Source organism: Pristis pectinata, chromosome 1 (genome assembly GCF_009764475.1).
Source record: "Pristis pectinata isolate sPriPec2 chromosome 1, sPriPec2.1.pri, whole genome shotgun sequence".
NCBI lineage: Eukaryota > Metazoa > Chordata > Chondrichthyes > Rhinopristiformes > Pristidae > Pristis > Pristis pectinata.
In genome coordinates this window covers 78,487,148-78,505,381 of record NC_067405.1, presented here as the reverse complement: position 1 = coordinate 78,505,381, position 18,234 = coordinate 78,487,148, and the positions used below count along the sequence as shown (strand labels likewise).

Genomic DNA, 18,234 nt, shown 5'->3' with positions numbered 1-18,234 from the left:
CCCCAACATATCACTACTATGTCACCTTATTTATTTACTGCTGCTCTAGGCTTGAATCGTACTTGGATAGATCACTGCTACCTTCCTTTCTGGTACCTCTTTACAAGCAGCATCTTAAATCTCCCTGTTCCTCCTCTCCCTATCTACTCTATCTTCTCTTCCAATAAGAGTGGGGAACTCGTGATTTCATTATCGCTATAACGTGGGCAATTCATTCAACTCTGCTAGTATGTCTTCCGCCACCTGGTCAAATCTCCTGCCAAACCTCATCTTAGTCTTTATATTTTCTCTCCCTGTGCCATTTCTAAATTTATTGCTGTTCCTTTGATGTCATTACCACTGATGCTGACCACACAACCTTCCTTTCCAAGCCATAATGCTAATTAACATTGTAAAAGCTTCCCTCCTTATTGACTTTGCTTTCAAAATAATTCCTGCCTCAAAAAATATCTTGTTTCAAATTAGTATCTGTCTCCATCACCTTCTCCCCAAAATTTTGTGTCCATGCCCATCTTTCCAGAAACTTCATGTCTTTAACCTCTCTAATCAAGGTTTCACTCTTCCATAGAGATTGAATGATCACAACCAGAGTTACAAATGACTCAGAAATGGGGTCATGTCCACATGGTGAGATACAATTCTGTTCCACCACCAGCTCTCTTGTTCCTTCCTTTGTTAGAGGAATTCAAATTTTCTCAGTTAAACCTTGGTAAAATCAAAACCATTAGGGGAACACAGTGGCTGTTGCTCCTCACAGCTCCAGAGGCCCGAGTTCAATCCTGACTTGGTGCTTCCCTGAGTTTGCACATTCTCCCTGTAACTCTGTGTGTTTCCTCATTTCCTTCCCACATTTTGTGCTGGTAGATGAATTGGCTACTAGAAAATACCCCTTAGTGTAGGTTAGTGATAAAAAGAATCATAGGAGAGTAAGTTGAAAGGATACAGGGAAGTAAAGAGAGGGGCCATATCTATGTTTTTGGTGCTGAGGTATATTCCTCTTATCTGATACTTATAATGACACTTTGTGTTGTTATTGAGATAAGAAAATACAGAATGCAATCTTCAGCCACAAACTCTTTCTTTCTTTTTCAATCTTTTTATTAGTTTACAAATTAATACAGATTGATATATAGCATCAGTATTTATACATGTAATACAAAGAGATCAGGATAACAATCATGGCGCAGATAGTCATAAAGAACAATAAAATATTAAAAAATCTGTAGATCCAATGATCTCTTAGTAAATGAATATAATATAAAAGAAAGGAAAGAAAAAGATTTATTATATAAATTTTTAAAAAACCCAAATCAATAAGAAAAATTGTAAAAAAAAATATAAACTAAACAAAATTTTTTTTAAAAAAACAACAAAAAAAAAGAAAACAAAAACTGGGCTAAAATTTCTCAGTAGAAACAGAGCAATATTATGTCGTCAACTCCGTTCCTCTAAGTTGGAAAGTTATTGAAAGGGGATCTACATCATGTGAAAATAGTGAATAAATGGACTCCAAATATCTTCAAGTTTAAGCGAAGGATCAGCAGTATCACTCCTAATTTTTTCCAAGTTTAAACATGATATAGTTTGAGTACAAACTCTAACTACCTCATTTTACATCCCAGATCTTATGTTTGCTAGGGTTGTCATTTGACGGTTTTTGTCTCATTGCAGGAATCTGTCACATAGTCGTCGAGCGCCAAAGATGGGACCCTACCCTGATTATTCTTCCTCTTCATACATTGAAGACTCCATCCACCACACTGACGGTATGGTAAAAAATATCTCAACTGAAAACTCTACATCTGGCACACCATCGACCACCAGTGAGAAAAATCGCAACTCCATTAATTATGAAAGGCAGCAGGCTCAAGCACGGATCCCCAGTCCAGAGACCAGCATCACCAGCTTATCAGCAACAACTACCACTACAAACACTGCGGGCCTCACACCCAGCACTGCCATGTCCACAATCTCGGAAACACAGTACTCTGAGGACACTAATACACAAGTGGGCAACTTACTGCCACCTCTCGGCTCTACTCCAGTATGTCTGCAGCTGACTGAAGAAGACCTGGAGACCAACAAGCTAGATCCTAAAGAAGTGGATAAGAACCTCAAAGAGAGCTCAGACGAAAACTTAATGGAGCACTCTCTGAAGCAGTTCAGTGGATCTGACCCTCTTAGTGGTAGCAATCCCAGTCTCCTCTACCCTCTGATCAAGCTGGCAGCTGAGGTAACCGGGCACCAGGATTTTCCCCAACCCAGCACCAGCCAGGCTTGTTTGATCCCTGACATCCCAGCCACTCATATGTACCCCCTCCCCAAACAACAAAACATCCCCAAGCGTCCCACCAGCCTTCCCCTCAACACCAAAAACATGGCGAAGGAATCACGACTGAAGTTTGGCAGCAAGCACAAGTCAAACCTTAAGCAGGTGGAGACAGGAGTGGCAAAAATGAACACCATAAATGCAGGAGAGCCCCAAGTGGTTACTGTCACAGTGAATGGCATTGCTAGAAGAGACCATGCAGGGAACCCACACCCTGTGGTCACACAGTATGCTAATGGATCAGTGCCTGGCCCTCAGAAGTCCAATGTAGTAAGCCATCGAGGCCAGGAACCCCTCCAATCTCAGTTTAGTGGGGAGGACAGCAGAGTGAACATAAACTCCAGTCCAGATGAACATGAACCATTGCTGAGGAGGGAACAACAAGCCACTCGGGATGACATCATTGCCGAGAGGCTAATGGACAGGAGGGATCGTCCACTTGACCAGGGACGGACAAATTCTAACAATAACAACAACAGCAATCAATGTGGCACAGTAGATGGTACATTGGCAAATGACCAGCAAGGCCCAGTGGCACGGCGGCAAGGAAGGAGGGCAGAAAGGCCAAACTCACTCGATCTCTCGTCAGCCAGCATTCTGGATAGCTGTAGTACGCCATGTAAGTAAAGAGGCTGTTTAAAATGTCACTGATGCACAGGATAACTTCGTGATGAAGTACACCAAGGCAGTATTTAGTCATGCAGGTAATTAGATCCTTGTCTCCATCCCAATTTATAACAAATTATCACGTCTTCTGAATGGGAACTCTTGAGCTACTCAAACTGTAGAAGAAAATAACAAGATTTCCATGTTCTGATCAGAATCCAATAATTCCTATTGGGAAACGCCTATATACAGTGGGAACAGTATTGAACTCTTTAATGATGCAACTAAATGCTTGAGAAGCCCACTGACATTCAGAGGCTTGAATCACATATAAATATAAGAAGATGAGCTTTGGATGGAGATCTGGAGAACTCTTCTTGTTTATGGGACTGGACCCCAACAAAAGTGATCACCTTTGCAGACATGAGGTTGAAATTCTTTTGTAAAATTACAATATATGCTCAACCTCATTATTGCTAAGTCATAGGCAAGAAAGACAATTAGTTCAATTGTACTTGTTACTCACACTATACACGAGTTTCAAGTCACTACACTGAGCAAGAGGTGGGACAAGAGTGATGCTTCATTTATCTGGTCCAGTAGATGGCAGGGAAAGTTGCTGTACAAAGGAATTGTCATTAACCTCCATGCAGAAAGTTGGTCTATTTCAAAATATAATTTAGTGTATAAAGCGTTTTGAGATATTTCAGCTTTGAATGGTGTTGGACAAATGCATTTCAAATGTTGTGTAAGTACCTGCCTCCACCACTCAGTCAGATAGTGCGCTTGAGATTCCAACCATCCACTGAGTGAAAAAATTTCTCCTCAGATCCCCTCTAAACCTCTTACCCCTTAGCTTAACCCGATGTCCCCTAGTTTTAAACAATTTGGCTTTGGGGAAAAGTCTTCTACTGCCTACACTGCCTGTGTCCCTCGTAATTTTGTATACTTCTATCAAGTACCCTCCTCTGCTCTGAGGAAAACAAACCCAGCCTATCCCGTCTCTCCTTGTAACTCAGACTCTCTATTCCAGATAAAATCTGGGTGAATCTCCCCTGTATCCTCTCCAGTGCATTGATATCCTTCATATTGTATGGTGACCAGAACTGTATACGGTGCTCCAGCTGTGGACTTAAACAATGTTTGATAAAGTTGAACATTTCCTCCTTCCTTTTATATTCCATACCCCAGATAATGACTCCAGTTGTTTGGCATAAAAGGCAAACCAAAATTAACATGAAAAGAGCATAGTCAATCTGTTGTATCCCATTTTTCCTATTTATGTGGAACTCCCCAAAGTCATCAAGTTATATAGCACAAAATAGGCTCTACCAGCCACCACATCTGTGCCAGCTATCAAATGGTACCTCATCAGTTTAGACTATAGAATTTGCAGGCATGATGGGTGGGGGTGGGGGGGAGAGGTGGAGGGGATTGTGTAAGAGGTGACATTGCATAATTAATCAAGGAGTCCATAACTGCAGTAATGAGGGAGGGAATGATCACTTTGCTGGTAGCATACCTCAGGCCTCCAGTTGGGGAAATAGAGAGGCAACCATGTTGGCAAATCACAGAAAAGTATAAGAATAGTAGGATAAAAGTAGTGGGGGATTTCAACTTCCCAAATATTAACTGGGATCACCTTTGTTTAAAAGGCTTAGAGGGGGCGGAATTTTTACAGTGCATCCAGGAGAACTACTTGAGTCAGTTCTCTGCTTGAATTCAAATAGAGAAGGGGCAGTACTGGACCTAATCTTCGGGAAGTGGAGGAACTGTCAATGGGAGAGTATTTTGGAATAACTCTGTTATTATAGAAAAGGACAAGGATGGACTGGAAATTAAGTCCTGAATTGGGGGAAGGCCAATTACAATACCATTAGTCAGGACCTGGAAAAAGTTGAATGGAAGCAGCTACTTGCAGGTAAGAACATGTGATCAGTGGGAGTCAGTCTGGGTTAAGTAGTGATGGTTCAGAGCCAATGTGTTGGAAATTATAGAAAAGGCAAATATTTTGTATCAAATATTATACAAATATTTTGTGTCCATCTTCATGGAAGGTACAAAAATACCCTTGGAAATAGTTAAGAACAATAGGTCTAGAGAGAAATTTCTAACATAAGGGTGAAAAGTAAGGCCAATGAATTCAAAGACCCTTGGACGTCAAGGGATGAATAATGAAAAAAAGTAACTTATGGCAGGTGTAAAGAATGAAAATAAGGGATGCCTTACAGGAGTATAGAAAGTGTAAGAGGGTATTCAAAAAGTTATCTACAAGGGCAAAGAGGAGCCATGGTGGCCGAAGGGCCTGTTTTGTTCTGTATGGTTCTATGGAATAGTATTAGTGGGCAAGATTAAAGAAAATCCCAAAGCATTTTATAATTACATTAGTGCAAGAAGGATTAAAGAAAGAATGGGGCCCATTAGGAGCCAAAAGTAGTAATCTTGTGCGTGGAACTAGAGGATGTAGGTGATGTCTTCAGTGAATACTTGTTATCTCTGTTCACTGCATTTAAGAACATTGTAGTTGGAGAATTCAGGGAAGGGCATAGTGGAATTCTACAACAGATTACCATGGAAAAAGAGGTATTAAATGTCTTAGCAGACCTAAAGGTAGATAACTCCCAGGGCTTGATAAAGTGTATCCCAGGCTGCAAAGGAAGAGATTGCTGGTGCCCTGAGGACATTTTCAAATTACCTCTGACCTCAGAAAAGGTGCCAGATGACTGGAGGACAGTAAATGTGGTAACCTTATTCAAGAAGGGCAGCAGGGATCAGCCAAGTAATCACAAGCCTGTGAGTCTAACATCATATTGGAAGAAGTTCTTAGGAACAGGATTAACCTGCAGTTTGATATTCAGGGGTCAATCAAAAATAGTCAGCATGGTTTTGTTAAGGGATATACACTTTTCAAAGAGGTAATTAAATATGTTGATGAGGGTACTACGTTGGTGTAGTCTACGTGGACTTTAATAAGGCCTTTGACAAGGTCCTACATGGGAGACTGGTCCAAAACGCAAAAGCCCATGGGATCCAGGACAAATTGGCAAACTGCATTTGATAATGGTTTGATGATAGGAGGCAGAAGGTAAAGGTTGAGGGTTTTGTGATTGGAAGCCTGTGACTGGTGGTGTACTGCAGGGATTGGTGCTGGGACTTTTTGGAATTTGTTGTATGCATTAACAATATGAATATAAATATATGACTAACAAATTTGCAGATGACACAAAAATTGATGGTGTTTGCAATAGTGAAAAGGGTGCTCTTTGTCTATAGAATAATTTGGTGAGTTGGTATGATTGGCAAGGCAGTGGCAGATAGAATTTAATCCTGAAAAAGATTAGGTAGTGCATATTGGTAAGAAGAATAATATTACAGTTAAACACAATGACCATAGCTGGGGTACTGTGTGCAGTTCTGATTGTCACTGTCGGAAGGATGTGACTGCACTAGAAAGGATTCGGAGGAGAGTTAGTAGGATGTTGTGTTTCAACTATGAGGAGAGTCTGGATAGGCAGAGTGGTATTGCTTGGAGTGGAAGAGGCCGAGGTGGGAACTTGAAATATATACAAAATCATGAGGGGCTTAGATTGGGTAGATAATGCTGAGTGAAGAGATGATCAGCCTCTGTTTATACACACTCTTTAAGTATCCTTGTGAAAATTGGCTGTAAGACTGAACTGCTGAAAGGTGTTATTGCCTTCAGGCAAGGGATTGGAAAAATGTGCATTTATTGCATTCAGTCTTTGAATACAATGTTCATCTGACAGTCCTGGTGCCACATTGTTACAAATGCAATACACATCCTTTTTAAAGAATGGGAGAAAAGTAGTCAGTGTAGTCAGTTATTTTGTGCAAGGTCCTTCTCACTTTGAGCCAGAAACTCAAAAGTAGCTTCATTTACTTTGTTTGCCTGTTACCATCATGCTTCAGAGGGAGCGAGCATGTATAGGCTTTCTGAGAACAGTCCCACATTTTCAGCTAGGAATTATAACTTGGCTTGAAATCCCAGGCTGTCTTCCAATATTAAAAACAGAAGATACTGGAAACACTCAGCATGCAAGACAGCACTGGTGGAAAAGAAACAGTTGACCTTTCAACTTTGACCTGAAACATTAGCCCTGTTTTTCCTTCCACAGGTGCTGCCTGAGTTGCTGAATGTTATAGAGTCATAGATTTGTACGGCGTAAAATAAGCCCTTCGGCCCTCCATGTCAGCCAACCATCCTGCCTATCTATTCTAATCCCATTTGACTGCATTAATTCCAAATCCCTCTATGCCCTGCTCATTCAAATACCTGTCCAGATGTCTCTTAAATGTTGTTAATGTTCCTGTCTCCACCACCTCCTCTAGAAGCTCATTCCAGATACCAATTACTCTTTTTGTGAAAAATTTACTCCTCAAATCCCCTTTAAACTTTCTCCCTTTCAGTTTATACCTATGCCTTCTTGTTTTAGTCAACCCTATCATGGGAAACAGACCCATTTTATCCAATCTCTTCTTAAAACGCAAGCCCTCTAATCCAGGCAACATGCTTGTGACTCTCTTATCCCTCTCTAGCTTAATCACAACTTAATCTAGTTTAATCCTTCCTAAAGTGTGGCGACCAAAATTGCACACAATACGCAGTGTGGTCTAACCAACATTTTGTACAACTGTAACATCATGTTCCAGCTCTTATACTCAATATCTCAGCTGATGAAGGCAGGCAAGCCATATGCCTTCCTCACAATCCTGTCCATCTGTGTTGCCATTTTCAGGGAACTATGTACTTATACCCCAAGATCTCTCTGTTCAACAGTGCTCTTCAGGGCCCTGTCATTCACTGTGTATATCCTGCCCTGGTTTAACTTTCCAAAAAGCATCACTTTGCACTTGCCTGAGTTAAATTCCATCTGCCATTCCTTTGCCCACATTCCCATCCTATTATAACCTTGACAACCTTCTTCACTGTGCATTATACCACCAATTTCAATATCATCTGCAAATGTACTAGTCATGTCACCTATGTTAAAACACATGAAAATCAACAGGGGACCCAGCACCGATCCTTGCAGCACACCACTGGTCACAGGCCTGCAATCTAAAAAATAACCCTCCATTACCACCCTCTGCCTGCTACTACCAAGCCAAGTTTGCATCCAATTGGCTAACTCATCCTAGATCCCACATCTTTCCAACATTTGTGTCTTTATTTCATCTTTCCAGCATCTGCATTTCTTTAATTTCAATCTTCTGGTGTTGCCATGAAGATTTGAAATATGAAAGGATTTGTTTCACAACTCAACTTAAAATTTGGAAAGGTTTTCAACGTCAAGATTGTGGGCCATGTCCCCGTGGAATGTAACATGATGTAGTGTCTTAGTCCAAGTAATGCAGCAATATTCTCTTTTCTTCCCCCACATCCAGGTGAGACAACAAAGGAAAGTAAGCAGGCCTCTTCTGGGGACAAAATAAAGAAACGAGTTAAAACTCCATACTCGCTAAAGAGATGGCGACCTTCAACATGGGTCATTTCAACAGAGCCCATTGATGGCGAGGTCAACAACAATACTGGCAGCAACAGTGCAGTGGGGCGTTCGAAATCCAGCACCACGGTTTACCTGATCGGGGAGGTAGTGGTGGCACTGCCACAGCAACAGTTGGCAGGGAGACAGGACTGAACTGCCTGTGAATCTTTAACTATTACTTTGTACTTCGTAAGGAGAGAAAGAAACAAATATAAAAGGACAGCTATTCCACCCTTGAACTGCACCCTTTTCCCACCATCTTGATAACCCCTTCCCAAATTCACACTTGCTTTAGAGTTCAGCTATGCAGCAAAGCTTAGAAAATCTGTCATTTTTGAGAGCTTTTTTTTGTTTGTTTTCCTTCTTCTTGCACTTTTTTTGGAAAGGAAGAAAGATAATCTTTGAGTGAAGCCTAGCCTGAGGCAAGCACTACGAAGGGTCTCACAGAGGTCTCAGAAAAACAAGCAGCACACAACTTTATTAGCACTCATTGTGGATCAGCTGAACCTCTGGTGAAGATCATGCACGTGGGTTCTCAAGGCAGGTGTAACTAATGGTGAGCAATGTGGAAAACACTAAAGTATTTTGCCTCCCCATTGATGCCATTTATGAAGACATTCTGATTTTGTTACTGAATTATAAAGAGTATAGTATCACCTTTTGAGAAAAATACCTTTTGTTGGAATGTGCAATAGGCTTAGCTTAGTAACGCTTTTAAGAAAAGAAAGAAAATTATTATTTAAAAGTTGTGTCTTTTCTCTGTATATCACTGAAGGTTGCTTAATGTGCATGGGCCAGTGGTGACCTTGTTCTTCTTCTGCAGCCCCTTCCCCTTCAACACACCCATCCCCCACTCCAGCCATGGAGGGCTGGTGCACTATGCATGGTCCCCAAATGTTATTATGGTGGCACTCATCTCCCCTCCCTCCCATAGAATTGCCATTAGCCTCCTCATCTGACCCATGAATACACAATTCTGTTTTAGTGGGCCAAGCACTTAAATTGTCCAATACCTTGCCATCTTCTTCCACCGCCCCCCCCCCCCCCCCCCCCATTCCCTCTGAACCCTAACCACTAAAACCCATTCTAAAGGTGTGTCTGATCCTGCACCTACTTGGCTTCTGAAACTTTTAATAATGGATCAATCTTTATGGTGCACCAGTTTTTTCTGTATCATTGTTTCATGTTTTATTGTGAACATGGATGTGGATGAACTGATTATGCAGTGAATTTTCACCTCTGGTTCATGGGTTCAAATTCTTGACAAGTCCCTTCTGAGTGCTGGCTCTAAGCCTCTTTTAAAGAAGAAGGTTAAATGGTCTCAATCCACTTCTTCAGTTGGCATGAACTCACTGTACAAAACAACTCTGATTTACACTAGATTTATAGTCTTACTCCAGAGGGCCCTTTATGTCCACAAGGGAAACAAATCACAGGTAGAGTTGGATACTCTCCTAAGGTTGGACCTTAAAGCCATGTAAACTGGAACATAGAGGAGTATCCAACCCATGCTATACATTCCCTGGGAGGGTTTGTTATAGGACAATGTGGAAATTAGCTTTAAACTGTATCTAACTTGTGCCTATACTTGGCCTTTAAGGGTATTTGGTGCTGACAATAGCTGCTCAAAGAGGAAAATGTTTCTTTCTGAAGTGCTAATATCCCTAGCCTTGAGAGGTTCATCAAAATAACAAAAGTTTAAATGGCCACTCTAATCCCTAATTGAAGTTTAAAGGAAGATTTCTGCTATTAGATCTCCTGACCTCTCCTGCTTCTGTGCTGGATAGCTACAGCTTACACTGCACCTTTTATAATTTTCACAGCAAGCAGAGCAGCCAAAAATAGAAGAATGGAGGAGAGGATTAGTTTCAGATTTGTGACAGACTGGAGATGTTCAGGGTGAAACATGTCCACTTCATTGAGGTCCATTTGAAATCTGGCTTCTCTGAATCACGTTGAAAATGTAAGGTGGCTGCACTGTAACTGGTAGTTCAGTCTCCAGGGGAGCCAGTTCATTAGAACACTGATTCATGCCTTGTGGCCATTATGTGCCCTTGGTCAGAATAGCGGTAAATATAAATAACAGGTGAATAACCTTCATTCGCCCAGTTCATGCTTCATTTCTGTCTTCCAGTGTGAAAGGTTAGCTTGTTTGGCTATATCAAGCTGCAGTAAATGACAGTAAACAGTTTTAAGAAGTAAACCCAGCACAATCTATACGTACATATCTGACTCCATGATTACAGATATTAGAATTCTGAGCACAGCAGCTCAGTTGTCGAATCAGGCCCAGAATTAATCCTCATATTTGGGCCTAGTTTCTGAATATCAGGTGCTCCAGCAGTTTGGCTGCTGCAGTTCAATCCCCAGACTCAGGGCAGGGTTCTCCTAGCTGGTGGCCCTCTTGGTGGAAGGGTTGGTTGGAATCATACCAGGGTCTCCAGTGCTGCCCATTGCTAATTTTTTTTTACAGCATGTGCTGTTTGAAGGGATTTCCTCCTGCATCATATCCGAATGATTCCAGTGATAAAGGAATTCCATGACAGGGATAAAATAGACAATCTGGGATTTTTCTTTTTGGAGCACTAAAGGCTAAGGGAAGAGATGGTGGAGGTGTACAAAACCTTGATTAAACAGGCTGGAGTTGGGGGGTGCGGGGGGCTGTCAAAGGCTAGAGGTCAGAGATTTAAAGTGTTTGGCAAGAGATCGAAGGAGACACACAGTATTTTTTTTAACCCAAGCATTATCTGCAAGTGTAGTGGATGTAGATTCAGTTGTGGCTTTCACATTGAACTGGATTAATGTTAGAAAATTAAATGGGTGGAAAAAAACAGGAATGGGACTGCCTGTCTACAGAAAACTGCCAGTGCCATAGACTCAAAGGGCAAAATGATGTGTTGTTTTAATGCTACATGCCCAGAATCATGGCAGCTAACAGCAGTGTGAAACGAGGTGGAGGTCGGGTATTTGTGGGTGGACAGGAACATTGGTTTTTTACAGGCATGGGTTCTTAATCATTGGGTTTTTACTAACAAGCATCTGGTGAGAGTCTTCCAGCCTGATGTGAGAAATCAAAAACCTGTCCCAAGACACTCTAACTCAAGCCCAGTTATTCTAAAATATCAGCCAAAATCACTCAACAATTTGCATGTCATCACCAGTTAGAAATTCAAAAGGGTATTTTTTAACGATGTGAATGTCGGAAGAGCGAAATCTAAACAGAAGCAATCCACAAAAGATCGGTTGCTGAGCAACAGAAAAGACAGGAGAGCATTTTGAGAGAGAACTCTTCCTCAGTTGAGTATCATTTTTACTTATACTTGACCTTTGTCTCTTTATCTTAGTGGATTTAATACTGGTTCTTTTAGACTGACCTCAGTTCAGTCATCATTTGTGCCATTTTTGTTTTGACAATCTTTGGTTGGGGGGTGGGAAACAAGCTGATTTCACTTTCAGTAGGAAACTTTAGTTCCAAATCCCAGCAAAAATCACGACTTAAAAACAAAAGCATTCAATAACTGCTGAATGTCATTTATTTGGGTGTAATGATTAGGAGTTCAGATTCTCTCCATAATTAGCAATTGCACTAGTTATGTTAACAAGAGTAGCTGATTTCAGTAATCGAGAGGCATTTGCCCTGATGGCTTACCAATACAGTATGTAATTAATCCACAAGGTTCAGAAAGGAGTCTAACTCCATGTCCTCTTTTGATCTCAGCTAAAGTTCTCAGGGTAAAAGTGGACAAATCAGTTGGAATGTGCCCAAGTGTGAGAACAGAGTCGCCCTTGGATTGTGATGCCCCCACATTTAAACTGCCTGCCAACACTCACTATGTAGGCACGTGCATGGAACATGACCCTGGATGAGTTACTAATGGGGAAGCAGTACTATTATCTTGGAGAAAAGGAGAGGAGTAAATTTAGAGCATCAGGATGTGTCTGATTAAGTAGTCAAGAACACTATTAGATTTATGGAGAAAATTTACCATAGCAGGTAAAATGTTTCCTGCAGCACTGGAGTTATCTGAGGCAGGGATCAGTTCTAGCCCTGTGCCAAAGATATGTCCGGATGCTTGGAAATAATGCATAGATACCTTATATCATGATATTGTATTAGAAGAATTGCAGAATTGATTAACTTACAGGCATCATTACTGCAATATACTGCAGCTTTGAGATTGTTACACAGGGGTCATGAAGTACCTCACAACCCTTGCTTATATAAATATATAAATGTGTTAATTATTCTGACATAACAGAACATTATAAGACCATTCTTAGTTATAATATTGAGGAGCTATAGCAGTTGAAGGCATTTTATAAAGGTGTTGAGATTAAGATTTTTTCCTTATATGTGTATATCAGAACACTACCACTGCCCAGTGATTCAAAGTAATTTTTCTCAGTCATTCCTGCTGGCAACAGATTCAGAATTGAAATCACAGCCTTGGGATGTTACTTCCAGTAATGATGCTTCATCATGTATTGATAAATAATCCAAATCAAAAAGGTTCTGATGCCCTTGACCACTTCTGGATAAGATAATGAATGGGTAGATGGGATGTGTGTTTTGTAAAGTTTGTACTGCATGGTTATTGTAACGTTGAATGTGTCTGAATGAAGCTGTTCAATCTTCCATTTACTTAAAAATTAATAATTAAAATGTCAGCTGGCACTACAGGGACAATTGTAACCATAACCTGTTTTCTATATGTGCTGTAATTAAATTGCTTTGGTAGCTCCAGGTTCCAATGATTGGAAAAGAACCAAGTTACTGGTACAGCCTGCTGACTTAATTGGGGTGACTAGCTGGCTGTAAAATCCTGCTTATTAAAGAGTATATTCATGACATGTCAGCCATCTCATTTGTGGTTTATTTTAGCTTCACCATTCACAAACATGCAATAGCAATCTGAATGTACAAAGTTAGAACATAAGAACAAAAAAACAAGAGCAGGAGTAGGTCGTATGGTCCCTCAAAGTTGCTTTACCATTCATATGATCGTGGCTGATCTGATTCATTTTCCTACCTGTGCTCCATAACTGTCACCCCTCTATGGACCAAATATTTATCTCTGCCTTGCATATGATTCAGCCTCCACAGCTCTCAGCATAGAGAACGTCAAAGATTCATGACCTATTGAAACTAGGGAGCTGATGCTTGTTCCAGGAGTATTTGACGGGGGAGTGTAATGGGACCTTTATCATAGAAATGTAAACATTTGTGGCACCAAAGGTGGCTATTTGTGGTGTTCAAACAATCCAAGACTGACCTTTTGTGTTGCTCCCACTTTTCAGCTCTCCATCCATAGCTTTATGGGTTATAGTTCTTCATTTACTCAAATACCTTTAAATGTGTTGAAAGATTCCACAACTCTTTCAAGCAACGAGTTCCAGTCACCCACCGTCCTCAACTCATCGTGACTATGACTAATAGTCATAGAAAGATGGAAACAGGCCATTTGGCCCACTGAGTCTGTGGTGAGCACCCATTTTTACATTAATCCTATTCTAACCCACTTTTATTCTTTTCCATGTTCCCAATGGCTCACCCTAACCTCCCACCCCCTCCAATTCTGCCACTCATCTATGCACTGGGGGCAATTTACAGTGGCTACCAATCCACATGACTGAGATGTGGGAGAAAACTAGAGCATCTAGGTGAACCCACATGGTCACAGGGAGAAGGTGCACAGACTGGAGCAGAGGTCAGGTTTGAACCCAGGTCGCTAGAGCTGTGAGGCAGCAGTTCTACTAGCTGTGCAATTATGTCACTCCCCCACCAATGTGCCACATTTAATTCTTCCATCAATTGACATAAATTTATAATAAAAACAGAAAATGCAGGAAATGCTCAGAAGGTCAGACAGCATCTGTGAAGAGAGAAACAGAGTTAATGTTTCAGGTTGATCTTTAATCATATTGCTTTTCGATAACATAACATTACATCCCCTAATTATTGACCCCTGTGCTGAGGAAAATAATTCCTGTTCACCCTGCCTTTCATAATTTTATAGACATCAATTTTCCTTGCTTGAAAGAAAATAACCCTTGCCAAGTCAGTCTCTAAACTCATTCTACAACGCTGACAACATCCTTGTAAACCTCTTTTTCACCATCTCTGGTGTGATCACATCCTTCCCGTAACGTGGTGACCAGACAGTACACTAGTCTAATTAGAATTTTATATACAACTTCCCTGCTCTTGTATTCTATGCCTTGACCGATAAGGACAGGTATCCCACATCTAACCAATCCATTGATGTCTACTCACAGCTTAGAACTTTAGATTCATCGAGTTATACTTCACGGAAACAAGCCCACCTAGTCCATGCTGACCATCAAGCACCCATTTACACTAATCGTGCACTAATTCCATTTTATTCTCACCAGCTGCCCGCAAATTCTACCACTCACCAATGTATAGTGGCCAGTTAACCAACCAACCCTCTTGCCTTTGGGATGTGGTGGAGAAACGGAGAACATTGCAAACTTCTCACAGACAATATAGGAGTTCAGGATTGAACCCCATAACTGCAGCTGTGAGGTAGTAACACAGCTAGTTGCACCACTGTCCTGCTCCTTTCCTCACTATCACACTGCTAGTTTTGGTATATTCAGCAAACTTATTAATAATGACCTCTGCGTTTGTCTAAGTCATTAACGGATACAGTGGCATGCAAAAGTTTGGGCACCCTTGGTCAAAATTTCTGATACTGTGAAAAGCTAAGCGAGTAAAAGATGACCTGATTTCCAAAAGGCATAAAGTTAAAGATGACACATTTCTTTAATATTTTAAGCAAGATTACTTCTTTATTTCCATCTCTTACAGTTTCAAACTAACAAAAAGGGAAGAGGGCCCGAAGCAAAAGGTTGGGCACCCTGCATGGTTAGTACTTAGTAACACCCCCTTTGGCAAGTATCACAGCTTGTAAACACTTTCTGTAGCCAGCTAAGAGTCTTTCAATTCTTGTTTGGGGGATTTTTGCCCATTCTTCCTTGCAAAAGGCTTCTAGTTCTGAGAGATTCTTGGGCCGTCTTGCATGCACAGCTCTTGAGGTCTATCCACAGATTTTCGATAATGTTTAGGTCAGGGGACTGTGAGGGCTATGGCAAAACCTTCAGCTTATGCCCCTTGAGGTAGTCCATTGTGGATTTTGAGGTGTGTTTAGGATCGTTATCTTGTTGTAGAAGCCATCCTCTTTTTCATCTTCGGCTTTTTTTTTACAGATGGTGTGATGTTTGCTTCCAGAATTTGCTGGTATTTAATTGAATTCATTCTTCCCTCTACCAGTGAACTGTTTCCCGTGCCACTGGCTGCAACACAAGCCCAAAGCATGATCGAGCCACTCCCATGCTTAACAGTTGGAGAGGTGTTCTTTTCATGAAATTCTGCACCCTTCTTTCTCCAAACATACCTTTGCTTATTGCGGACAAGAAGTTCTATTTTAACTTCATCAGTCCATAGGACCTGTTTCCAAAATGCATCAGACTTGTTTAGATGTTCCTTTGCAAACTTCTGACGCTGAATTTTGTGGTGAGGACGCAGGAAAGGTTTTCTTCTGATGACTCTTCCATGCAAGTCATATTTGTGCAGGTGTCGCTGCACAGTAGAACAGTGCACCACCACTCCAGAGTCTGCTAAATCTTCCTGAAGGTCTTTTGCAGTCAAACGGGGGTTTTGATTTGCCTTTCTAGCAATCTTATGAGCAGTTCTCTTGGAAAGTTTTCTTGGTCTTCCAGACCTCAACTAGACCTCCACCATTCCTGTTAACTGCCATTTCTTAATTACATTACGAACTGAGGAAACGGCTACCTGAAAACACTTTGCTATCCTCTTATAGCCTTCTCCTGCTTTGTGGGCATCATTTATTTCAATTTTCAGAGTGCTAGGCAGCTGCTTAGAGGAGCCCATGGCTGCTGATTGTTGGGACAAGGTTTGAGGAGTCAGGGTATTTATAAAGCTTTGAAATTTGCATCACCTGGCCTTTCCTATCGATGACTGTGAATAAGCCATAGCTCGAACAAGCTAATGAAGGTCTGAGACCTTGGTAAAAGTTATCTGAAAGCTCAAATCTCTTGGGGTGCCCAAATTTTTTTCACTCTAAAATTGTACAAAACAAAAATAATACACTAATCTTGCTTAAAATGTTGAAAAGAATGTTTCATCTTTATGACTTTTGGAGATCAGTTCATCTTCTACTCACTTAACTATTCATAGTAACAGAAATTTTGACCAGGGGTGCCCAAACTTTTGCATGCCACTGTAATCATAGAAAGCGAGGGGCCAAGTCCTGAACCCTGCAAACAGCCCTCCAATCTCTAAAATTACTTTTGACAATTACCTTTTCCTTTCTCACACTGAATTGATTTGCCACTTTCTGTTGGATCCCATGGGCTCTTTCTGGATAAATCTGCCATGTGTATAGTGCACCAAATGCACTCCACTCATTGACCCGTCCAGTTGCCTGCTCAAAAAATTCAATTGTTAGACATGACTTCCCTTAAATCCATGCTGACTCTAGACCCATAGAAAACAGGAACAGGGATGGGCCACTCAGCCCTTCAGGCCTGCTTCGCCATTCAATATGATCATGGCTGATCATACACTTCAATACTCCGTTCTTGCTTACTCCCAATATCCCTTGATCCCTTTAAAATTATGAAATTGTAGTATCTCTTTTAATGACTTAGCCTCTTTAAACTCTTCAACAATGACTCAATTACACCTCTCCACTCTACAGGTCTAGCCTCCCAGAACTGGGACCAATATCAGCATTCTAATGCCTTTCCTTTCCTCCAGCACCCTCTCTTCAGCCACATATTCATTGGCACTGTCCATCTATTTCTGTTTTCACTGGTGTATGGTATTGATCGAAATCCAAATAGCTATCTTTGAGATCCTGTTTGTTAATTTCCTCCCTATCTCCCTGTAATCTGCCCATAGGTTTTCATCCTCCTTTCTACCTATATCATCATTACTGATACAGGCCAAGAATTCCGGCTGTATACCCTCAATGTTCTCTTGCTGTTCAGTGACATACTTGATCCGGTATGAGGGAGGTAACATACCATCCTGGAATAATGTCCGTGGCTGCAGAAAAGCAATTCTATTTGCCCACTTTTTCCCCCACCACCAGACCCATTAACTACTGAATCACTTTTCCCTATTCTTTCTACACCCACCTTGTACGGCTCTATCAAGCACTTTCTTTGGCACAGGTAAAGTGTTAGATATAAACATCTTATGGGACAATTATGTAATGTGCTGTAAATATAGAACGGAGAACAATACAGCACAGGAACAGGCCCTTCAGCCCACAATGTCATGCCAAACTAAGTAAACTAGTAATTATATGCCTAACTAAACCAGTCCCTTCTGCTTACACAAGATCCATATCCCTCCATTCTCTGCACATTCACGTGCCTATCTAAGAGCCTCTTAAATGCCTCTATCGTGTTTGCCTCCACTACAACCCCCAGCAGTGCATTCCAGGCACCAACCACTCTGTGTAAATAAAAACTTGCCCTGCACATTCCTTTGAACTTACCCCCTCTCACCTTAAATGCATGCCTCTAGTATTAGACATTGGGACCCTGGGGATAAAGATACTGGCTGTCTACTCTATCTGTGCCTTGCATAATCTTATAAATTCTATCAGACTCTCCCCTCAACCTTCGCCGTTCCAGAGAAAACAACCCAAGTTGTCCAACCTCCTCAAAGCATATGTACTCAAATCCAGGCAGCATCCTGGCAAACCTCCAATGTCTCTCTTTCTATAATGGGGCGAC

General features: G+C 41.2%; 1 protein-coding gene across 1 annotated transcript in view; it reads left to right on the top strand.

Moving 5' to 3' along the window:
• Positions 1 to 13,293, top strand: part of LOC127568367 (bone morphogenetic protein receptor type-2-like) — a 205,877-nt gene extending 192,584 nt beyond the window's left edge. The window contains 3 exon segments of the mRNA XM_052012028.1: positions 1,672 to 2,948; positions 8,342 to 8,544; positions 8,547 to 13,293. Of these exon segments, the coding sequence (XP_051867988.1) occupies positions 1,672 to 2,948; positions 8,342 to 8,544; positions 8,547 to 8,606 (1,540 nt within the window). The 3' untranslated portion in view covers positions 8,607 to 13,293.
• Positions 13,294 to 18,234: the final 4,941 nt, after the last annotated feature.